The sequence below is a fragment of the Saccopteryx leptura genome, chromosome X, assembly GCF_036850995.1.
Source record: "Saccopteryx leptura isolate mSacLep1 chromosome X, mSacLep1_pri_phased_curated, whole genome shotgun sequence".
NCBI classification, from domain to species: domain Eukaryota; kingdom Metazoa; phylum Chordata; class Mammalia; order Chiroptera; family Emballonuridae; genus Saccopteryx; species Saccopteryx leptura.
Genome location: NC_089516.1, coordinates 47,367,309 through 47,392,792, shown reverse-complemented (window position 1 = coordinate 47,392,792; position 25,484 = coordinate 47,367,309). Strand labels below are relative to the sequence as shown.

Here is a 25,484-nt window from a genome sequence, read left to right as displayed (position 1 = left end):
TTCTTGGATGTGAGGCTCTAACTCTTTCCATAGGTTTGGGAGTTCTCATCAATTATTTTTTTGAATAGGATCTCCATTCCCTTCTCCCTCTCTTCTTCTTATAAACCCATTATTCTTATATTGCTCTTTCTGATGGAGTAACACAATTCTTGTAGAGCTCTCTCATTTTTTTTTAAATTTGTGTATCTTCTCTTCTCTTTGTAGCATCTCTAGTTGCCTGTCTTTGATGCTATTAATTTGCTACTTTAGCTGGCCTGTTCTATTAAACTTGCTACCTTATTTTTAAATTCATATATTGAGTTTTTCACCTCTGTTTTTAAAGTTTCAATCTCCTTGGTGAGGTATTTGTTTTGTTTCCTTAGCCCATCAAGATGCCTATTGATATTTTCTTGCATTTCATTGAGTATTTTCAGAACTTCAATTTTGAATTCTCTATCCTTTAACCATAAGGTTTCCATGTGATTGAGATTTTTTCTGGATATTTTTCATTTTCTTTCTGAACTACATCTCTGTCTAGTGTAGCCATGGTGTTTGAGTTCTTCTTCCTTAATGGTATTTGAGAATGGTATTGTTAAGAACTCTAACAAAAACAACTAAAAAAGGAAAAAATAAATATTATAAAACTATAATAAAAATTTAAAATATGACAAGTAGAAAAGAAAAACCACAGAAAACAGAGTGAAAACCAAAACAAGAAAAATAAAAAATGCACTCAAAATAATAAAGAATATAAAAATTAAAGAAAATGAAATTCAAAAGAGAGAAAAAATATAGAAAATAGTTAAAAAGAAAATGAAAAAATATTGGTTTTGAGAGGTTACTGTGTTTTGCCAGTAGTTGTTGCTGTATTACCAATTTTAGCTCTGTGAAATTTCTGAGCTGCCCTCTACTGAGATGTTGTCACAATGATGTAAGTGGGGCTGCCATTGTGTTGGTGCATAGGGTGTGTTGTGAGGGCTTTACAGCCTTAGCAATGGCAATATTAGTCATCTGGGTGCTCCTCCATGCATCTGAACTGACCAGGGGACTAGAAGTGGAGCACCTCAGTTTTTCAGGGGAGAGAGTGGCTCAGGAGAGTTAGCTGTGGGGTCTGTCTCTGCTACTCTTTGTACCCACAAGTTGAGGGAGGTAGACTCTGGGAGGCTGGGGAGCCACACTTTAATTTTCTCTGTCTCTGTGCCAAGTGTGGGTTGGGTGCAGACAGAAGAAACACTGGATGTGATCCCTCATTCTGCTGCCACTTTGGTTTAGTATATCATCCTCTGCCCTTCAATTTCTCTGCTCCTCCCTAAAGAAGGAGACTCAGTTACTCCAGGCTTCCTTCTCTGTAGCCCTTGCAGACAAAAGCCATATAGTCTGAGATTCCCTCCTCTTTGTAGTCCCAGCAGGGAATAAAACCCAGTTACTTCAGGCTTCTCTCTGGAGCAGACGACGAGTGCATTTTATCTTCTGCCCCCCTTTTCAATTCTTCCCATCTTTAGTCAATTTGGTGCACAGATCTTTCAGGCATGACTGAGAGCCCATCTGGGGTTCCTTCACTGTGTTATAGTTGTTTAATTTATTGAAATGTCAAGGGGAGAGATCAGGAGTATTTCTCATGCTGCCATTACTCTGATGTCATTCCAGTCTCAATAAATTTAAGAAACTTGAAATATCAAGCATATTCTCTGATCATAATTATATGAAATTAGAAATCTAGCAAAGAGCCTGACCAGGCTGTGGTGCAGTGGATAGAACATCAGACTGGGATGCGGAAGGACCCAGGTTCGAGACCCCGGGGTTGCCAGCTTGAGCGTGGGCTCATATGGCTTAAGAAAAAAGCTCACTAGCATGGACCCAAGATCACTGGCTCATGCAGGGGTTTACTCAGTCTGCTGAAGGCCCACGGTCATGGCACATATGAGAAAGCAATCAATGAACAACTATGGTGTTGCAATGAAAAACTGATGATTGATGCTTTTCATCGCTCTCTGTTCCTGTCTGTCTGTCCCTAACTATCCCTCTATCTGACTCTCTCTGTCCCTGTAAAAAACTTAAAAAAAAAAAAAAGAAATCAAGCAAAGAAAAAAAACAAAACTGAAAAAAAACACAGACATGGAGGTTACTGAAGAAGAAATGGGTTAACAATGAGGTCAAGGAACAAATCTAAATATATCTTAAAACAAGTGAAAATGAAATACAACAACTCCTAATCTATGGGAAATACTAAAAGCAGTCCTAAGAGGGAAATTCATAGTATTATAGGTGTCTCTCAAGAAACAAGAAAAATCTCAAAAAAACCCAGATAATTTCATACTTAAAAGAACTTGAAAAAGAACAAACAAACTCAAAGTGAGAAGAATGAAGGAAAAATAAATATCAGAGCAGAAATAAATAAGAGTTGTAAACAACAATACAAATATCAGTGAAACCAAGAGCTGCTTCTTTGCAAAGATAAACAAGATTGACAAACATTTAACAGACTAATGAAAAAGAAAAAATAGAGGACCACCAAAATAAAATTAGAAATGAAAGAGAAGTAACTGACACCAAAAAATATATAAAAGATTGTAAGAAAATATTATGAACAACAATAAATATATGCCAACAAAATGGACAATCTGGATGAAATGGATAAATTTCTAGAAACATATAATTTTCCAAAACTGAATCAGGAAAAATTAGATAATCTAAATAGATTATAACTAGTGAAATTGAAGCAGTAATCAAAAAATTACCAACAAACAAAAGTCCTGTACCAGATGGCTATGGCTTCACAGGTGAATTTTACCAAACATTCAAAGAAGAATTAACACCTATCCTTCTCAAACTATTCCAAGAAAATAAAGAGAAGACTACCAAGGTCATTTTATGAGTCCAGCATTATCCTAATTCCAAAACAAGATAGACACTACAAAGAAAGAAAATTATAGGCCAATATCCCTGATGAACATAGATGCTAAAATCCCCAACAAAGTACTAATCAACCAGATCCAGTAATACATTAAATAATTCATAAACCATGATCAAGTGAAATTTATTCTGGGGATGCAAGATGGTACAATATCTGCAAATCAATAAACCTGATATACCACATAAAATAAAGGATGAAAACCACATGATCTATGGAATTAGTGGCAGAATCTTCATCTTGAGTGTGTAGCTGTCTGACTTCACCTTTTGTACCTCTTTATTATAATAGGATACATAACACAAGACAAATCACAGCCAGAGTTCTCTCAGGGGTGTTCAAGATGCTGGCCTTTCCTTAAAATTCTGGGTAGGATCAACTATATAATTTGCAGAAAAGTTACATGCAAAATAAGATGACCCCTTGTACAAAAATTAAGAATTTCAAGATGGTACCAGCAGAGCATTAAAGTAAACATGCGGCCCTTCTTATCATGGGGCTTTGTGCAAGTGCACTGATCACACTCCCATGAATCCAGCTTTGATTATGTGTTTGTCCTGCCAATCTCTATCCTATTTTATGCTCACTTGTTTTATCTGCCTGCCTAGGTGAATAGGAAACAGAGGGATCTTGGGGATATGGAATGGGGTAGGTGGCAGAGATCAGTATTCTGGCAAGCAGTCTTCAAGGGTAGAGAAACTGCCATCTCTTGTTAGTTTAGGTACCACTCTGTGAATTGGAAGACAAATGGTGAGTGTAGGGAAAATGGTTCAAGTTAGGCTTGCTCCATTGTTTTTTGGCTGTGTAGCTATAACTTCGGATGTAACCAAGGACACAGGACCTTGTGCACTGACTTAATGTAAGAACCTTATGTAATCAAGGAAATGGCTCCTAGCCAAAAGCCACTTTTGTCTAGACAGCTGATAAGAGGCTGTGGGCACTTGCCCTGTGAGCGGTTTTCTTGGGGAGCTGTTTTCTGAAGCAGTTTCTTGGTGTGCTCGCCTACAACGATGAGATTGAAGCAGTTTTACCAGTCTGCTCACCTGCCACTGCGAGAAGTAGCTCCTTTCCCTTCGTGGTCTCTCGCATGCCCTATGGGACTAAATAAATGGGAATGAAACACTGCCCTCCAGCTCTATATGTATTCTTTGGTCTGATCTAATCCAGTGTGAACTTGCAGGGCCTCCACCTCCTGCATTATAGTGGATCACCAGGAGGTATGGTGTGGGCCTTAAATAAGCAGCTTCCTACTTTTTCAGTCAGTGTCTTAGAGGAAATGAAGCCAAGGTAAACCGTGACTGGGATCTTTTCAATCCACCATTCTGGACCATCTGCCTCATAATTAATATCAGTTTTACCAAGATCCAAGCCTTAGATTAACCATGTTTTTTAACTCTTGATATTGTGAAATCTTGTCTTTTTTTTTTTTCTGTATTTGAGGGGATTTTTTTTTATTTGAGGGGATTTTTGTCAGAAGTTAGGACAGGATCCACTTAGGAATAGAACTGCCTTTTGACCCAGCTATTCCACTTTTAGGAGTATATCCTAAAAATCCCAAAACACTGATTCAAAAGAAGGTATGAACCCTCATGTTTATTGCAGCATTGTTTACAATAGCCAAGGTCTGGAAACAGCCCAAGTGTTCAACAGTGGACTAGTAGATAAAAAAGCTGTGGTACATTTACACAATGGAATACTATGTGGCCATGAAAAAGAAAAATTTTACCTTTTGCGATGGCATAGATGGAGCTGGAGATTATTATGTTAAGTGAAATAGCCAGGCGGAGAAAGACAAATATCATATGATTTCACTTATATGTGGAATCTAATGAACACTAAACTTAGGAACAAAATAAAGACAGAGTCAGGGTCACAAGGAACAGATGAACAGCTGTCAGAGGGAAGGGGGATGAAGGGACGGGATCAAAGAAGGTGAAGGGATTAGCCAAATTATATATACACAACACATAGGTACAGATAACATGGTAGCAAGTCCCAGAGGGAAAGAGGGGTTGGAGGTAGGGGAGGTGGGGCAAAGGGGGAAAAATGGGAATGGAAAGAGATTCTGCATGGGGCATGTGGGGCATGATGAGAGGGGTTGAGAGTGTTATATTGAGTGGAACACTTGAAACCATGTTAATGCAATAAATTAAAACTCAAAAAATAAAAAAGAGAAAACAAATTTCCACAATTACTTTGTTGATGAAGTTAAAGATCTAATAGCAATTATTGAGTACAACTTTTGGTAATATAGGTCTACTAATGAGAAGAATGAGATTCTTTGTTTTTGGAATAAATTTTGCTTAATTAGGGCTCAAAATTAGAATTCCCTATCATCAGATTAATTTTCAAATGTTCAGCTGTTAATGCTGATCTTTAATGGGATTTTATATACTTCATTTTTGAAAATGTCTTTCCAGCCTGTCCAGGCAGTGGCACAGTGGGTAGAGCATTGGACTGGGATGTAGAACCCAGGTTCGAAGCTCTGAGGTTGCCAGCTTGAATGTGGACTCATTTGGCTTGAGCGTGGGGTTGCTGGCTTGAGTGTGGGATCATAGACATGACCCTATAGTTGCTGGCTTGAGCCCAAGGTCACTGGCTTGAGCAAGGGGTCACTGGCTCTGCTGTAGCCCCCTGGTCAAGGCACATATGAGAAAGCAGTCAATGAACAACTAAGATGCCGCAACAAAAAACTGATGCTTCTCATCTCTCTCCCTTCCTGTCTGTCTGACCCTATCTGTCCCTCTCTCTGTCAAAAAACAAACAAACAAACACATCTTTCCGTACAGATAAGCGCTGCCAAACACTGACATCATTGTGCATATAATTTTAATTGAGCATATTTGTTGCATGGAATGCATTTATAGAATTCTATTAGAATTTCTTGATATTTGCCTTTTAGTATGTTATTACATTGTAGATTAATAACCTCCAATTGAAAGTTAGGTAGAAACTCCTCAATTGCAGTTAAATGAATTTTGAAATACAGAAATTTTCCTTGCACTTCCATTGAGGTTGAAAATATGCTGCTTGGGCCTGACCAGGCGGTGGCGCGGTGGATAGAGCGTCGGACTGGGATGCAGAGGATCCAGGTTCGAGACCCCAAGGTTGCCAGCTTGAGCGCGGGCTCATCTGGTTTGAGCAAAAATCCCACCAGCTTGAACCCAAGGTCGCTGGCTCCAGCAAGGGGTTACTCAGTCCACTGAAGGCCCGCGGTCAAGGCACATATGAGAAAGCAATCAATGAACAACTAAGGTGTTGCAACGCGCAATGAAAAACTAATGATTGATGCTTCTCATCTCTCTCCGTTCCTGTCTGTCTGTCCCTGTCTATCCCTCTCTCTGACTCACTCTCTGTCTCTGTAAAAAAAAAAAAGAAAATAGGCTGCTTGGAATTGTAGTGTGAGATTGGTAAACTTATCTGCTGCATATTTGTGTAGGAATGGATAATTTGCTTATTTTAATTTATGAGAACACAAAACTGTAAAAGGGGATTGAGATTACCTGTAATTAAAACAATGTTTGTTGTCATCAAAATGACTTCACTGTTGTGTAAATTTCATGTATATGCATTGTTTTACCTTGTTAATGGTATAATTTATTAAACAAGTTTCCAGCAAAACCTAATTTCCTAAGCCATTCAGTTTGATAACATTGTTCTTGTTCAATTTTCAATTTGGTCTTGGGCTCAAAAGAATCACAGAACCTTGCTATTGATAAGACATTGAATTGCTGTGTGGTATGGCAAGTCAGTATATTCAGTTTCTGTTTTTGATAAAAATTCACAGAACTGATGATGGTTAAGTCCAAGAGTGAATGAGGTTATCACTGACATTACTGGTTCAATGACACATGGTAAATCCAAATATTACACAAAGTAATTACTGATGAATAATACAATGAATAGCCATTGGGTTCAAACATCTTATGTTTCTATAAGCTTTGCAATTTGTTCAGGGTGTTTTTCTGCTTTATACATATCTTTATTACCATCAATTGTAACACATCTTAGCAGGTTCCACTTCATGTTGTAATGAATCAATGCTTTTTCAGCTTCTTTGAAAATATTTTTCCCTGTAGTGTTCCATGCAGACTATTCACAGAGGCTCATTCGTCAGTCATTTCAAACAAGGCATTTAATTCTCAAGTAAATAACTTGGTGTTCCATTAACGCATAAAGAGCCAAGGAAAACTACTCAGTTAACTGTCTTATTTTTTAGTGGACTCTTGATGTTGCTCCCAAAATCCCGGACTGTTGAATACTGGTCTAGGGGAAAGTCTAATGGTCGTAATTTCTCTGGACACATTACAGTTGCATGCAAACATAATTTAATGAAACAGCTTTCTTTGCTTGGCTAAGAAATGAGCTACTCAGAAAATTACTTTGGTTGCAGCCTCATTTTCATTTTCTTTATTTTTTGTAAAGAAATTCTGCTGTGATGAAATATTCCTGTTTTAAATTCCCTAATTAGGCCTGGCCAGATGGGTTGGTTGGTTATCGTCCTGAAGCATAGAGGTTGCTGGTTCAATCCCTGGTCAGGGCACAGACAGGAATGGAATTGATGTTCCTGTTTCTTTCTCTTCCTTCCTCTCTCTCTAAAATCAATAAAATAAACATTTTTCAAAAGTCAAATTCCTTAATTGCTCTCACTGTTGCTTTCCTGTCAGTTGGGAATATTGTGATGAGTGTAGTCTGATAATGTTGATATCGACTGTATTTTTTTAGCAAAAATCTGGTGTATCACAAATAAATGCTTTGCTATCAAATTTGATAAAACTATCCACACTCCACTGTGCCTTAAAATTATGATATTTGATGTCCATTTTTCTCTTTTTTCTCCTTTTGACATAATAGAGATGTACCTTGTAATAAAAAAAATGTCATAGTGTTATATGTGTGGCACTTTAAACACTGCCAGGTTATAAGAGCATCACTGTGATTTGTAGGGCACTAAAGCAGCCGTGTGAAGTGATGGGAGTATCACATACATTCTCTGTCACAACTGTTCAACTCTGTGTTGTTTTGTGAAAGTGGCCATAGATAATACATAAATGAATGAGCATGACTATATTTCAATAAAACTTTACTTATGGACATCAAAATTTGAATTTCATGTAATTTTAATATGTGCTGAAATGGCTGTGCAAATTCAGGTGGCAGGCTGGGTTTAGCCTGTAGTTATGGTTTTCTGATCCGTGGTCTAGCAAAAGGGCTAGACCAGCCAGATAGCCAATATTTATTGAGGTTGGTGCCAGCTGCTGATCACGTGAAAAAAAATCTTGTTTAATGTGGCAGCACTAACACCCATAGTAACCCTACAGTTATTACTTCCATGCCTAAAATCTTTATAACCACTGGTATGCTTCTTTAGTATGCCTGTTTCAGACTCTTCATGGTTCTGCCTAATTTTACAGCTTCAACTCCCAATCCTCCCCTTTCCCTTTTGGTCATAGCCATACTCAACTTCTTGAATTTACCAAAACTCTCATGTCCTTGGGCTTCTGAGCTTTTGCAGTTATGTTGCTGCCTCTGCCTGGAGCACACACACACTGACATTCACCCTCCAGCTACTACCAATCCATCCTCTGTTCTCTAGGAGCTCTATCTGGTCACTCTGATAAAGATGCCTCTTTTACCTGACCAGGCGGTGGCGCAGTGGATAGAGCATCGGACTGGGATGTGGAAGGACCCAGGTTCGAGACCCTGAGCTCTCCAGCTTGAGCGCAGGGTCATTGGGTTTGAGCAAAGCTCACCAGCTTGGACCCAAGGTCGCTGGCTCAAGCAGTGGGTTGCTCGGTCTGCTGAAGGCCCACGGTCAAGGCACATATGAGAAAGCAATCAATGAACAACTAAGGTGTCGCAATGAAAAAACTAATAATTGATGCTTCTCATCTCTCTGTTCCTGCCTGTCTGTCCCTATCTATCCCTTTCTCTGACTTTCTCTCTGTCTCTGTAAAATAAATAAATAAACAAAAAAAATTAAAAAAAAAAGATGCCTCTTTTATGAGCATCCACAGAAATTTGGGCAAAGCTTATAGCACTCATCACTCTGTGGGGTTTAAAAAAATTTTTTTATTTATTGATTTGAGAGATAGAGAGGAAAAAGAGGGAAAGAGGGAGAGTGAGAGAGAGAGCAAGAGAAAGAGAGATTTGTTGTTCCACTTATTTATGCATTGATTTATGGTTGATTCTTGTATGTGCCCTGATTGGAAATCAAACCTGAAATTTAGGCATATTGGAATGATGCTTTAACCAACTGAGCTATCTGGCCAGGGCTTATCACTCTGTATTTCTGAATTATAGTATAGAATTTATTTATCCAACTCTGTAAGAATTCAGGGCAGGGACTGTGTCAGTTTTGAAAATTTTCAGCCATTATATCTTTGCATACTTTTTGGGTTCTGACCTATACTTCTCCTTTCCTTCTGGGACTCTGACAATACAAGTGTTAGATCTTTGGTTATAGTCCCACAGATTCCTGAGGCTATTATTTTTTTCCGTGCATTTTCTGTTGTTCAGATTAATTTCTATTGTTCTAAAAGTTCACTGATTCTTTCCTTTGTTCCTTCATTCTGATGTTGAGCCCATACACTGAGTTTTTAATTTTGGTTTTTACGTTTTTAAGTTCCAAAATTTCCATTTGGTTCTTCTTTTATCTTTGATTCTTTTCTGAAACTGCTTATTTCTCTGCTGAGATTTCCTAGGTTTCCACTTATTTCAAATGAGTTTATAATTTCTCATTGAAATATTTTTATAATGACTGCTTTAAAATCCTTGTCAGATAATTTAAACATCTAATTCATCTTAGTGTTTGCATCTGTTGATTGTCTTTTCTAATTAAATATGAGATTATTCTAGTTCTTGGTACAAGTGATTTTTGATTAAAATCTGGACATTTTGGATATTATGTTCTGAGACCCTGGATCTTATCTAAATCTTGTGTTCAACCCCCTTCTGACATCACTCTGATGGGGGAAGGGGAAGCACTGCCTTGTTACTGCTAGGTATGAGAAGGCCAGGTTCCCCATTCAACCTTGTTTGATGCTGGTGGAGGGGGAGGGTCTCCTTGTTACTGCTGAGTGTGGGTGGGAGTTTGGGCCTCCAATGATACCACCTTGGGTGGGAGGTATAGGAGTGCCTCATTACTGCTCCCCACATTGTTACCACTGGGCAGTCATGAATGTTCTGACTCTCTAATAGGCCTCCTCTGACACCCACTCAGCAAGCAGGGGGAATGATGCCTCGTTACTGCTGGGTGGGGGTAGAAGTGCCTTATTACATCCTGGTGAGGGTGGAAGTCTAGGCTCCTGGTGGATGTGGGTGTCTTGGTTTCTTTCAGAAGTCCCAAAACTATTTGGACAACTGAAGTTTTTGTAATAACTGAAAGTCTGCCTGTACTTGGCTCCATATCTCCCCTCAATCCTTACCCTATATTTATCTTATTATCAATGTATTTGAATATCAGTTGGAAATCTTTAAGACACTGGTAAGTATGGGAAGAACTAGTAAATTTTTAAAAATTTATTTTTGATCCTGATATAAAAGATAACTATAATTTTATTTATAAGACTAGATAAATTATGACTGTTATGTGACTTTTTATGATCTATATAGGTTTATATGGCACTAACATTATAAATTAACTACATATTCCTAAATGCTTCAGGTTAAGTATTTAGTTGTTTAAAATGTTAAATTTATTTTCCTAAAATTGAATGGGCTGCTTCTCTGATATTGATAGTACTTACATAAGTATTAACATAATAGTGCTACAAATTATGTGCTAATTAGTTCATACACTAAGTAGTCCATACCACTCAGCATGATACACATTTTATATAATTTTAAAATATTGGTTTATCTATGCATATATATAATCACATCAACTTGGTAAATTCAAATTATTCTTCCCAGTTCCTAGTGCATTAAGTTAGAATTACGAATCAAGAATAAGTACTAGGTGATAAAATGTTTAACTTTACAATAATGAAGGAGAAATGTACTTTTTATATGTCCCAAATAAAAAGATTAGGACTGCCTACATGTTGGACTTAGGCAGAAGTTGGGGAGGGATAAGGAGGAAGTGATTGGTTCAACGGTGATCAACATATTTAGAACCCTGAATGTGAAAGCTAAAAAGGATTTTAGAAATTCCAATCTTCCTATTTTTATTTATCTATCTATTTATTTACTGAGTGAGTGACAGAGACAGAGAGAGAGAAAAGGAGACAGAAAGGGAGAGAGATGAGAAGCATCGACTTGTAGTTGCACTTTAGTTGTTCATTGACTGCTTCTCAAGCGTACTTTTGACTGGGGGACTCAAGCCAAGCCAGTGACCCCTTGGTCAGGCCAGCGATCTTGGGCTCAGGCCAGCAAGCATAGGGTTTTGAACCTGGCTTTTCTGCGTCCCAGTATGACGCTCTGTGCACTGCACTACCGCCTGCTCAGGCTCAGGTTCACTTTTTACAGAAATAATTATAAAATCATTTATCCCACTTCCCATTTCTCTCTCCATTAAGGACCTAAACCTTCATACCTACTGTACATGTTTATTTGAGATTATAAACTATTTGATATCTAACAAATTACATAGTGAAAGAAAGACTTGTTACTGTATAAAAATTGTCTCCTGCTTCATGATGAAGGGTGGATATTTGTAGTTGGGCCCAGGTAGGATTCAAATAATTTAACAACTGGTTCTCTGCCCTAATGACCATTTTAAGTATAAAAAAATGATGTACTGAAAGGTAGTTTATTATTCCATGCATTTAATACTTAAATAAGAACAATAAAAGAGGTACACAACACTAATTTATAAGAGTTTTAAAATATTCATGAAAAAACATGAAATAATACCTAACAAAAAACAATAAAACTGTTATTTATTTCCATGTTGCTTCTTGATTGGCATTTTCACTTGTAATTTTTTTCAACCGTGGATGGAACGAACATTACTACAGGTACTTAGAATATGTTGTTGAGCAGATGAACGTTAAAAAAGAGTAAGGAATGTAAATTTGTGATTTCCACATTGGGCAGCTCCCCAGATGCTCACCTGAGGGAACCCTGATTACAACTGCCATTTTAACAACCAGTTCGCCAAACTCAACAAAAAATTAGGTATCGGTTCTGCTGAACTGTTGTGAACAGGCTGAATCCCACCAGTGGTTGGGCTATACAGAGAGCTCTGGCTTAGAGGGTAAATAACTTTCCCAAGGTCACACAGCCAATGCAGAGTAAGGATTTGATCCAGGTCTGCTTGACTCCAACCTACCCACTGCAAACACTCAATGCAATTTTGCCGCTATTACCTAGTGATGACCAAGGGTTAGAAAAGGTTTTGTGGGGTTGGGGGTGGGTAGCCTTATAATCCTTGGAAAGTCAAGAACCACCAACGCCAGGAAGATGGCCAAATAATGGCAAAATTTGTATCTCTGTGCAAATCTCTGTGTGCCTGTATGTGAGGAAGAGAGTGGTGTCAAAATATTTGAAGATCATTGTGACAAAGTTAACAATGCATATGTTAATTTAGCTGTAGAAAATATTCAGCCCTCTATACTCACTCATTCAAATAAAATAGAATACCATAAACAATGGAAGGGGTGTTTCAGAGAAAAATAATTAAACATGAAATATAATCTATATAAAACTACAGTTAGTATAGTTACTAGTACCAGGGGAACAATTTAAAACTGTGTCTGTGTGCAAAATCAGTTGGGATTTCCATACTGAATACTTCTCACTGAATACTGCTAGGATTACTGAATCAGTACTGAATTGTCTTTATTACATTTTGAAATCCAAGTTACACATATCTTGTCTACTGGTTACATTATTGAAAATGAGTTCATGTTTCTAAATTTATATGTACATTAATATTTCCCTTTCTCTAAAGAAGTGTGCCTTTTAACAGATCTATTACGTGAAATTTATCTTATTATATGTTGAGGAAAGTAATGGACCGAAGGCATGTTTACTTTTTCTTCTAATTACACTATGGATTGAAAGCCAGAGTAGTGACTTTTATTTGTATCTGAGACACGGTCAGAACAAGAAAGTGTTATTATGGTCTCATATGTTGGTGGGTGGGGGGCATAAAGTCTTCTCTGGGTTGCAAACTGTGATGAGGGTCTTAATTGTTTCCCCTCAGGCCTGTCTACAAGCAGCCCAAACCCTTCCATGCAGGCCTCACTGAGATCACAGCAATGAAAACCAACAATCTGGAAATCCCGCTTAACAAATTTTCGTTACTGCTTTTTCTTACAATATAGTAATGAACTACCGATAAAACGCAGGCAGCAAGAAAATTTGGCTCCAAAGTGCCGCCAACAGACCTTCGGCGGTGGGAGTCCTGGTCAGCGAGCCAGACCCGGTGGGCGACTCTTCATTCCCTTCGGCGGGGGTCAGGAAGCCTTCCCCCCTTCACTGTCGGCGTGAGAGTAACGGGGCCGGGACCGTAGGCCTGACCCAGGGCGGCATCTGAGCCGCGGGGCAGGGGACCAGCAGCCGCTCCTAAAGCGCGCTTCTCACGGAGGCCATAATTCCAGCGGTGCCAAGTGTGCCTCCAGAGGGCAGAGGTCAAGGGCCGTGCTCCGAGACCCTTACCAGGTCCTGGGGGACCATGAACTCCCGGAGCGCAGGTCTGCTGGAGGCGAAGGCTAGGACAACCGCGGAACTGCCCCCCCGCCCGCGGGCAAGGGCGGTGTAAGGCGCCCTCGCTAACAGCTCGCACCCCGCCGCGGGCGGTGCCTGACTTCACCCTTCCACACCGTTCCCCTCCCCCTCCCAAGCCCGCCGCAGCCCCCGAGGTGACACGGCCCAGACCCTCCATTCTCTGCCCCATGTATTTAACTAGCACAACCTAACCCGGGGCTCCCTCTTGCGGACAACCCTTCCTTCGATAGACGGGCCCACCAGCCAACCAACAGTCAGAATTGGCGTGCGTCCCGCTCCCGTCTGTAGCGGCTTCGGTGGGCGGGCCTCGGGCAGCTAGCAAGTTTAGTGGAGCCACGGCTGACGTGAGTCAACAAAGGTCACGTGAGGCAAGCGAGCCCTGCCGATTGGCGGGCCTGGCCGGGCGGGGAGGGGGGGGTCACGGCGGCGGCGTGGGGTTCGCTGTGTGACACAATTACAACAACTTTGTGCTGGTGCCGGGGAAGTTTGTGTCTTCAACAAATCCCTCTCGTGCCCCCCAGCCCGGTGCGCTCCGGCCGTTCCCGCCGTCCCCGCCTGTGGTTACCCCTTGCCTTCTCCCGCGATGTGACCCTACAGCCGAGCCGCCGCTGCTGCCGAACCGGGGGCTCCGCAGCCCCTGCCGCCACCGCCTTCACTGCCGCTGCGTTGGGATTTTTCGTCGCTGCTGCCCGCGGCGAAGGAGGAGGCGGCGATAAAGTTGGTGTGCCGGTCCCGCGCGGAGATTTGGGGCGTCGTTGCGGGCCCCGGCCCGGGGGGGGTGTCGGCGTTGGAGTTGTGAATTTGCTGCGTTTCCATGAAATCCTGCGGAGTGTCGCTCGCTACCGCCGCCGCCGCCGCCGCCGCTTTCGGTGATGAGGAAAAGAAAATGGCGGCGGGAAAAGCGAGCGGCGAGAGCGAGGAGGCGTCCCTTAGCCTGACAGCCGAGGAGAGGGAGGCGCTCGGCGGACTGGACAGGTACGAGCCTCCGTCGGCCGCCCGGTCGGCTCCGGACGGGCAGGCGCCTCTCACCAGGGCGGCCCGAGCGCGGCTTGCCCCTGGCGGCGGCGGGGCGGGCACCACGGCTCGGCGCTCTCGGTGCAGTAGCCGCCGGAGGGGCCTCGGGCTCGGGCTGGGCTGGGTCGGTGGCGTCCCGGAGGTTTAACGAGCCGCGTGTGTCTCTCCCTACAGCCGCCTCTTCGGGTTCGTGAGGTTTCATGAAGATGGCGCCAGGACGAAGGCCCTGCTGGGCAAGGTAAGGCAGTCGCGGACCGGAGCGCGGACACGGTCTCGGTGGTCGGCGCCTCGCTCGCCCCTGACCCCGCGGCCGGGCCAGCGCTCATTGTGGCCGCGGTCGAGGGCCGAGGGGCTTCCGGAAAACTATTTCCTGCCGCTGGGCTCCCCCCACCCCCGGATACCTCGCTGGCTCCCTTGCGAAATCGCCCTCTCCGCTTATAGCTGGAGGAGCGGATGGTAGCGCTTTGGGGCCGGGCTCAACGGGGTCGACTGAATTGCTTGTTGTGGTAGACCAACGGTCTCCGAGGTGCCTGTTTAGGGTCAAGGGATCTTAAATGTGCACATTTCCCCAAATTTCCGACTTCCTTGCATCACTGGTTTCTTTTCTTTTCCTTCAGACTGTTCTTGATATCTGCTGGTAACCAAACGTTTTGGGCTTTCTTGTGTCCCTACTCCCTGAAGGGGGAAGTTGCACGTAGTTTAGGGCGGTGAAGAGTTGAGTTTGCATTGGGCTGTTGACATGCATCTCGATTGGTCTGTGTTTTACCTGAAGTTGGGTGACTTGTTTACTTTTTGGGTCTTTTTGTCATAGAAATCCTGCAGTTATCTGTGAGTGTGTTTTTTTTCTTGCAACCCCGTTTCCTGTCTGTCTGACAGTGGGAGGCCTGGAGGGGGTTCGGGGTGTAGCTTCTGTTTATTTGTGTGGAAAGTTGTTGGCACTGTCATTTAGTTAAGTAATGGCTGCTCCTACCGGCCCAAGATGGCGGGACAGGGTGGGAGGAGAAAGTGAAGGGGGGGGTTTGGGGGAGGGAGGAGAGGTAAACATGGAAATAAATAGTAGCGATGGATAGGCCTTTCTTTCCGAGTGTGTAGCTTACTGGTGTTCAATACAAATTGTCCAAGAGGATTTGCGTGTAGAATTCTTGTACCTTTTTCAAGCTTGGGAGCAGCATTCATAAGCGTGAGGAATGCTTATCAACCTGTAGCACATTTAGTTACTCTTCCATAAGCTGTTGAACAAAGGCTGTGGAGTCTCCATCTGCCTGCATCAGTTTAGTCTCCTGACCAAAACCTGATTGAAATGATATTTGTGTTCTTTCTTCTTAACTGGGACCGTGAAAAACTTGGAGTGTGTGATAGGTGTTGCATTTATTTATTAGACGTCTTCTTTTCTACCTGAATTCAGTAGCTTTGCATTTGACACCTAGCCTTATTGTTGCAATTGAGAAGAAAGTTCGAAACGACTAAAACTTAGCATTTTATTCTCAGTTGATTTTTTTTTTGTTTTTTAGTTGTCCTTACCTTTTGTTTCTAGTTTGGGTTAGGAGAATCACTGATTGTTTTTATGTCTAATTATGCTTTTGTTTTTGTTTTAAAGTGAGTGTTACGGGTTTCAATCATAAATAATGACCAGTAAGCTAAAAAGAAATAATCCTTTTTAGTAAGTCCAGTCCCTTTGAACGATACAGATAACTTGAATTAAAGTTTGACTGTGTAGGTGTTAATTGGCTTCATTAAAATTATTGCTGGAAAAAGAGTGACTAGCTCCTAAATGATTTTAAGCACCAGTGATTTAAACCTTGAAAAAATTTTTTCAGTCTGAGTAAAATATTTTATTTAAAAATACTTGGCTATTGTCAAAGTTGCCATTACAAAATATTAAAATAATTTAAATTTAAGGAGCATTATTTTATTTTGGAGTGAATAATGCCGATCTTATAATAGGGACTTGCTGAAATTGTTTGTCAGGATAATTCATTTGGAAAAGTTTGGCCAAATTGATTGCTTTTGGTTACAGTAATGAAAAAATAAATGGAATCTGATGTTAGGTGGCTAATGTGTAAAATGCTAGTTGAAGATTTCATGTCTCAGAATGCTCAGACGATTTCATGTCTCAGAATGGATTCACAGTGGATGGTGCATAATAATATATTTCAGAATGTAATATTGAACCCTGAAGTTACTTTGTACTATTGAGTTTAAATTTTAAAGAACTGAACATTTTCAAATATTTTTTTGTGAAATGTGGGATACTTTCTTAATGTGTGAATATGGTAACATCTTAAAAATGAGAAACCTGCGAAGCTTCATTATGTTTTGGGGAAGAATTAAGGCTTTATAAAATACTGGCTAATTTGATAAACGTGTATTTTGTTGAGTTAAAGAGAAAGAAATCTTCATTACTTTCAGACTCAATGTTTGTGAGATCCACCTATTTTGGTCCAGATTCATTAGCCTTAATATTAAAATAAAACATTCTGGAGTCTGCTTGCGGCTTCATGCAGTTCTTGGTTGCATCTTTGTGAGCTTGAATATACCTGTGAAATGTGTAATGTAAAACTTGACATTATATAACTTATCATGTGTTTGAATTGGATTCTGAATAAAATGAATGAGCTAGAGTCCTTTTATAGGAAGTATTGAATTATTTAGTTTTGTCTGTCTTTTGAGCAGTCCTGGGGAACAGGTTATTTATTTACATATTTATTTATTTTGTGGAATATTGAAATATGTTGGTTTCAGAATTCTTATTCTCTGAAAGTCTTAAAAACAAATGTTGGCTTTTTGTTGTTGGGGCGGGTTCATGCTACTTAGCTGAGGGCAAATAATGGAATTGAGTAACTCACGATTTTTTTCACTAGGATTTTTGTCATTACCCTTCACTGCCCAATTTAGTCTGTATCTTGCATAACTTTTTTTTCTGACAGAAACTTAGCTATTAAAACTTGTTTTTTAAAAATTCTTATTCCTATATACATTATTGGATCTTCTTTCAAGTGTTTTTTTTTTTTCAAATTTGTTGGCTTTATAAAAAAGATAACGTTTGACTTAAAAGCTTTGAAAAGTTTAAAGCTTTTAATAAGTGTCTTTTACTTGCCCCTGAATTTGTATATTCCTTTTCCAGGTGTGAGTATGCTTATGCAGAGTGCTGATTTCTCTTAGTCTGTGAATGTTTTTTAAGATTCATTTATATTAGAGGCATTTGACTGAAAGAATTTTTGTTTGTACATTTGCTATTGTATATATACCGCATAGGGTTTTGGGTTAAAAAGTAAATTCATACTATAGCATATTATTTGTGTAGTAATGTTTTAAAAATATTTTTAAAAGTCTGTAAACAGCAAGTGGTGGCTTAATCAGAGTTCTTGAAATACAACATGATCCTGACCACTTTGTTCTTTAAACTAATGCTGACCATTAATCTTTTGGTAGTATAATACCAATATTCTTATTTTTAAAATTACAGTGGAGTTACTGAAAAGTAATAGAGAACTGAAACATTTTAAGAAACTATGACTATTTCCTAAGTATCATTTGAAAACTGGATTAATCTTGTTTTCAGTAGGATAACGATTTTGGCTAAAGTATAAAATATAGAGTAATACATAGCATAAATATAGTAACAGTATAAATATGGTAATATTGTAGAGCATATTTATAATAGTAATGTTAAACAGCTTAGGAATCTTCCCTTTTTATAATTTCTTTTTTAATTTTAATTTTCCATTTGAGGGGGGAAGAGAGAGAGAGGGAAAGAAAAGCATCACCTCACCATTGCACTTCGTTGTTTCATTTAGTTGTGTACTTATTGATTGCTTCTTTTATGTGACATGATGCACCTCCATGTCCTGAGATGATGCTTTATCCACTCATCATTATGGCTTAATTTTACTCTAAACTAAAAATTTCAGTTACATTTGACTATACAATATTGTATTAATTTCAGGTGTACAACATAGTGATTAGACATTTAAATACCTAATGAAGTGGTCACCTGGTAAATCTTACTTTTCTGGCACCGTACATAGTTATTAAATATTATTGACTAATTCTTATGCTGTAATTTACAGCCCCGTGACTATTTTCATAACAGACAATTTTTATTTCTTAATCTTTCACCTTTTTTACCTTATTAGAGATGGGGAATCTTCTGTGTCAGGGAACTATAGCTAAAATTTATAATTGTTCATTTTGAAGTATTTTTATATTTGCATGTAGATAATATGGGAAAATTATTAGGTCAGTTTTAGAGGTTGCTTTTTATATCATAATATTCGGATATTGGTAATATTTAAAATTATTCTATATTATGTGTTTTGTTTTCTGACACGGGGTTATATTTATTTTTAGTAGTAAAGAAGGGTTAGTGTTTGGGTTCTAAAAGTAACCACAGAATAATGTCATGGTTTGTGTTTGAAAATTAGGCCTTTAATTTGATGAATTTTAAAAAGTATTTTAGTTTGTCTTCTAAGCAATTATAATCATTATTGCTTACCTGGACAAAGTTTCATGGAGTTAATACACATAAGCTAAAATTTTGATATGTTCTTGGTAGTAAGAAATTATAGAAAGTGTTTGCATAACTGGGCACAAATGAGAACTTCAGGAATATATTGTACATATACATGTATACACAGACACTTTTTACGTTTTACTTCTGGCTTTCTTTTTTACTGGATCGTTCTTTCTGTAGAATCAGTTACAAATTGAAATGACTAGGGGACATTTGACTGCCACCTCTAGATATTTTAGGTTGTTAAGAAAAATTGCCTGAGATGAATTTTTGTGACTTTGGTAGTAAAGTGGAGTGACAGGCCATGCATTGTAAACCAAAATGAAAGTTCAGTGCTTGGTTAGCTACACAGCAAAAAATCTTTTTCTGACTTGAGTATATAACATTTGTTTTTTATTTATACAGTACCAGTATTATTTTGCAGGTTTGAAAGGTTCTTGGTAAGTTTATTTTTATTTTGAAACTCACTCTAATGCTTTGAGCTCTTTGAAATTGATGTTAGTGACTGATAAAACTGTGCATTATTTATAATATTTCTGAAATGTGGTATCCAGAGAGCTATTTTATGTTATGAAAACACCACCAGATTGTCTAAGAATTAAAATGGTGGTTAGTTTGTTTAAGGCCCACATGCATTTATTTGTAAACTAGTTAATTAATGGAGTTTATTTAGTGAATGCATAATTGACAGTCTTATGTACTCGTACTGAAGCTTCACATATAATTTTATCAGTTTTCCATATTGGTTTGTAATTTGTCTACAGTATAAATTGGAGCAACAGATATTTGAGTGTACACTAAGTATAAGTATGAAGATAACATAGATAATATAGATATCTATATTACCTCACCTGCATTGAATAATTCACTAAGAGGGGTGAGGTAAGTGTATAAGGATGACCAGCACAAGCACATCAGGGGCAGAAGAGGTGTAAAGTATTCTGAAAGTTTATGATAAAGGTCAATTTAACAAAGTAGAATGACTTCTTTGTTGTTGTTGTTGCCACCCATTGAAACATGATTAGCAAGCATGTACAAAAAAAGCACTAGTCACTGGTCAGTGGTGGAATAGAGGACTGAATGGGACTGCCAGACTACCTGTGCACTCTGGAGAGTATTAGGTTCCTTGGGTTTGCTGATTCTTAGACCCAGTTAATGCAAAGGTAAGGTAGAGGTGCCTTTACAGTATTTCTGCCAAGCCACAATAACTTGGACATTATTTATTTCCTTGGTGAAAACTTCTAACACCCTTTATGCTGTCTGACATATTCCGGGATGACTGAAGTAAAGGCGTGAGAAGCAGTGCTTTGCAGAGTGTCATTCTGGCTCATGTCCTAGAGTCTCTCATTTTTAGATTTAACTATTCCTGGACTTATTTCTGATTTGGGAATTTCAAAAGTTAACTAACAGCTTCTGGATTTTAGATGATTAGAATTTTAGAATCAACTTCAAAAGTTTAACTGATAGTTACTAGGCTAAAATTAACTAAAGCACTTGAGACCCACAATATTCTGATGTATTTTTTTTACTTAAAACATTTAATAAGAATGTTTTCTTTCTTTTTCTTTTTTTTTTTTTTTTTGTATTTTTCTGAAGCTGGAAACGGGGAGAGACAGTCAGACAGACTCCCACGCATGCGCATGCGCCCGACCGGGATCCACCCGGCACGCCCACCAGGGGCGATGCTCTGCCCACAAGGGGGCGATGCTCTGTCCCTCCGGGGTGGGCGTCGCTCTGTGACCAGAGCCACTCTAGCGCCTGGGGCAGAGGCCAAGGAGCCATCCCCAGCGCCCGGGCCATCTTTGCTCCAATGGAGCCTTGGCTGCGGGAGGGGAAGAGAGAGACAGAGAGGAAGGAGGGGGGGGGGGGTGGAGAAGCAAATGGGCGCTTCTCCTATGTGCCCTGGCCGGGAATCGAACCCCGGGTCCCCCGCACGCCAGGCCGACGCTCTGCCACTGAGCCAACCGGCCAGGGCCAAGAATTTATATTATGTAACATATTCTGTGTCAGACATTTAAAACTAAATTATTTCATTATATTTTTACAATATACTTGTGAGTTAAATGGGGGGTGTTTCACATTTGTGAGAATTGTTTCTGGGCTAGCTTAATTTACAGACAGCCTGTTGCATTTATCCAGGTATATGTTTTAACAAATTCGGCACTTTGAATATCAGGCTCCAGAAGAGAAAAAAGGAAGACCCCAAATTGCTAGTTCCTCATGCCTGGGGAATCTTATGATTTGGACCATTTTTCCCTGATAGTACTAGAAGTGGGCAAGGCATTGTTTTCTTGGGCCCATTTTCTGTTAATTCGTTTACTCTTGGGGCAGCTTTAAGTTGAAAGTTTAGTTTCAAAGTTCTAACCTAAATTGAGTCTCAGTAGAATGGCTCTTATTTATAGGATGGGGGATTGTTTCTTGATTGTGTTTCTTGGAGGTGACATTTCTTGATTTCAATATTAGTAGGGACTCTTCTAATTTTCTTTAGGGGAGGACATGGTTTAAATTAGGTTTTAGCTTTTAGAAGATGTTTACAGGATGATGTGCTGTGTGTTCTGTTCTTCCCTGATCTCTTTTTGTGGTAATGTTTATTTTTGTTATGGGCTTTTTACCTTGGGATCCTTGAGTTGAGTGTTCATGGGTCAGTTAAAAAAATTCTCTGACAGTTTTGGAAGGATACTGAAGAAGTAGTTAAATAATGGTCATCTTGGAGAACAGAACCCTCTTGGGTAAGGAGGAGAGATTTTAAACTTTATACTTCATAGATTTCTGTACTACTGTTTATTTTTTAACCATAAACATGTATTATTTAAAAAAAATACAGTAAGTACGCTGATAGTGAGTACATCATAATTATATTTTGGTAAACTAAAGATGGATTTTACACTGATGTGTGTATATTTACAGATACCTGTAAAGGCCTTGTCAGGTTGGGATACTTCTGAACTGTCTTTCAGTGGAGACAAGAGTGAATGAAGTAGAGATATATACCTTTATTAGGTCCTATTTTTTTAAATTAATTTTTTATTTTTTTTTGCATTTTAGGTAGCTTTGTGAAAGTCACTGTACTCCTTCTTTTTGATCTTTAACATGTTTTACTGATGACTTTGCTTTTGGTTTTGATTTAGTCCAGGGTGACGTTTGAGACCTAATTAAGAACTAAAACCTGGGAAAGTAGGAATAATCCCTTATTTAGATAATTTTAGGTTTCTCAGCCAATTTGTAGAGTGTTGGCCACTTTCTTGCACAAACTTTTATTTTTTCTTTACCTATTTCTTTTTTTTTTTTGTATTTTTTTTTTTTTTTTCCTGAAGTTGGAAACGGGGAGGCAGTCAGACAGACTCCCGCATTCGCCCGACCTGGATCCACCCGGCATGCCCACCAGGGGGCGATGCTCTGCCTATCTGTGGTGTTGCTCTGTTGTGACCAGAACCATTCTAGCGCCTGAGGCAGAGGCCATGGAGCCATCCTCAGCGCCTGGGCCAACTTTGCTCCAGTGGAGCCTTGGCTGCGGGAGGGGAAGAGAGAGACAGAGAGGAAGGAGAGGGGGAGGGGTAGAGAAGCAGATGGACGCTTCTCCTGTGTGTACTGGCGGGGAATCGAACCCGGGACTCCTGCACACCAGGCCGACGCTCTACTACTGAGTCAACCCGCCAGGGCCACCTATTTTTTTTATCTTTACTTTTCTACATTGCTAAAAGTGTTAGTGTCATTCTGTTTGTGAATGTATTCTTGTAGTTTTGTCTGTGGTAGTATTTTGTCTGCATTAGAATAAATAAAAGATACTGTTACTAAGTTCATTCTCAGGAGAAGGTTGGACTTTGTTATAATTAAGAGTATTATGTAAGCACATCTAATTCATTTTAATTTAGAACAGTGGAAGAAATCCTTTCAGATAAAGGGTTGTTTACAGACTGTAGACCTATTACATTATGTTTATTAATCTTCCTCTTTGTAAAAATCAGTTTACTAGGGAAATTTCCAATATTTTATTTTATGTTTTTCAATTACAGTTGACATTCAGTATTCCAGGATTTTCAAAAGTGCAGAAAAATCAGTCAACCATCACTGACCATTACCCACCGTCAACAATTTTCAGCTCCTATTTTCATTTCATCGGTATCTTACCCCTCACTCCTGTTATTTTGAAGGAAATCTCAGACATCAGTCACATCATTTAATCCAGTTATGATTTGGACCATCATAACTGGCCCAGATATTTCAGTTTTTCTCTGAAACATAGCCACAATGTCTTTATTATACATAAAAATAACTTAATATTAAATATCCGTGGAACTTGATTTTTTAGTTTTCATGTGGAAGTTAAGAATTGCTTGGAACGTGACTAGAAAACATGTAGCTGAATATATGTGAGTTTGTATTTTTTTTTTGTTTGTTTTTTTAGAGAGAGACAGACAGAGACAGGAAGGGAGAGAGATGAGAAGCCTAACTCATAGTTGCATCACTTTTTTTAGTTGTTCGTTTATTGCTTCTCATACATGCCTTGATGGGGGATTGAGGGGGGGGGTGCTCAAGCCCCATGCTCAGGCCAGCAACCTTGATATCATTTTGATGATCCCATACTCAAGCTGGCGACCACAGGGTTTATGAGAGCTAGAAAAGCTCTTGCTTTCCTTGGTTGGTTTTTGAAATGTTTGCTGACCTCCTGTGAGTGAAGGACTGTGCCAAGTCCTGAGGCAACAAGTATGACTTAGCCTCTGCCCCTATAGTCTGGAGAGAGGCCAACGGACTGAATGATCACATGATGTAATAAGTATAATAGTTAAGGTATATGCAAAATGCTGTGAGTTCTTAAATGATGGAGCAATTAAAACACTTAAGAACTTTTGATAATGGATAATTTAAACTATTTACACAACTACCAACATTTTGGAGCAGTTAATGTTGACTGGAGAAGTGAGTGAAGGGTACTGCACAAAATTGTAACTTTTTTTTCTTGTTATCAAACCTGAATAGAAGTTTAGCAAGAGGAAAAAGGGCAGAGTTGGAGGTATGAAATTAAATGGTATTTGGAGAATTGTGAATATTCTAGTGTGGGTAGCATGTAGGGCGGGGGCAGCCAACCTTTTTATACCTACCGCCCACTTTTGTATCTCTGTTAGTAGTAAAATTTTCTAACCGCCCACTGGTTCCACAGTAATTGTGATTTATAAAGTAGGGAAGTAACTTTACTTTATAAAATTTATAAAGCAGAGATACAGGAAGTTAAAGCATATAATAATAATTACTTACCAAGTACTTTATGTTGGATTTTCGCTAAGTTTGGCAGAATAAATCTTTATAAAACAACTTACTATAGTTAAACCTATCTTTTTATTTATACTTTGGTTGCTCCACTACCACCCACCATGAAAGCTGGAACGCCCAATAGTGGGCGGTAGGGACCAGGTTGACTACCACTGATGTAGGGTGTCTCAGTGGTATTGGGAGGAGGTAGCTGAACATGTGAAGAAGGCCTCTACACTGTGAGCCATAGAATGTTTTGGGTAGTCATTGAATTTAACTCTCTAATTAGGGCGACATACATGACCAGAAGTAGGTTTTATGGAAGTACAGTGTGTCCGTAAAGTCATGGTGCACTTTTGACCGGTCACAAGAAAGCAACAAAAGATGGTAGAAATGTGAACAGTTTCATACCTATTCAGTGCAGTCCAGTGTGGGCTCCTTAGGTAGCTATTCCAGTATAGCCTCTACAGACTCGTCACTGACTGATGGCCTACCAGAATGGGGTTTCTCCACCAAACTGCTGGTTTCCTTCAACTGCTTATCCCACCAAGTAATGTTATTCCTATGTGGTGGCGCTTTGTTATAAACGTGCCAATATTCACGTTGCACTTTGGTCACCGATTTAGCGAGCCACAGAACACACTGAACTTTCCTCTGTACCGTCCACATCTCAACTGGCATGGCCGTGGGCTGCTCTGCTGTATACACGGTGTTATGTCATCATCTGCGCATTTGCACATGCTGCCACATCCTACAGAAACTGGGAGGGTTTTCCTTTTATTTGGTGCAGATTTCACATTTCTATCATCTTTTGTTGGTTTCCTGTGACCAGTCAAAAGTGCACCATGACTTTACGGACACACTGTATTATTGGCTTCGGATGAGAAGGATAAAGTGGAAGGGAAAGGAACCTAATGATGTAGTATTGATGGATAGGTTGCAGTGCACGTATTTTAGAGTACAATTCTGCTTCTGCCACTTCCTAGATTTGTAATACTTGGGCAAATCATTTCATCGTTCAGAGGCTCAGTTTTCTCATCTGTAAAATCGAAGTGGTAATAGATTTCTGTCAGGCATTTTGTTAGGAAAATGTATATAAACTGCTTGGCATTGGACCTGGCATGGAAGGTGTTTAGTATAAGATAC

The 25,484-nt window shown here is 39.5% G+C and overlaps 1 protein-coding gene across 4 annotated transcripts in view; it reads left to right on the top strand.

Annotated features, from left to right (window-relative positions):
• The first annotated feature begins 11,675 nt into the window (after nt 1-11,675).
• The window catches only part of KDM6A (lysine demethylase 6A), a 255,335-nt gene continuing 241,526 nt past the window's right edge, over nt 11,676-25,484 (top strand). For 2 of the 4 annotated variants that reach the window (XM_066357571.1, XM_066357568.1), the window contains exons 1-2: nt 11,677-14,539; nt 14,753-14,816. In XM_066357571.1, the coding sequence (XP_066213668.1) occupies nt 14,379-14,539; nt 14,753-14,816 (225 nt within the window). In that variant the 5' untranslated portion in view covers nt 11,677-14,378. Of the gene's footprint in view, nt 14,540-14,752; nt 14,817-25,484 lie in introns of all 4 variants that reach the window. The other 2 variants (XM_066357570.1, XM_066357569.1) reach the window with 2 other exon arrangements.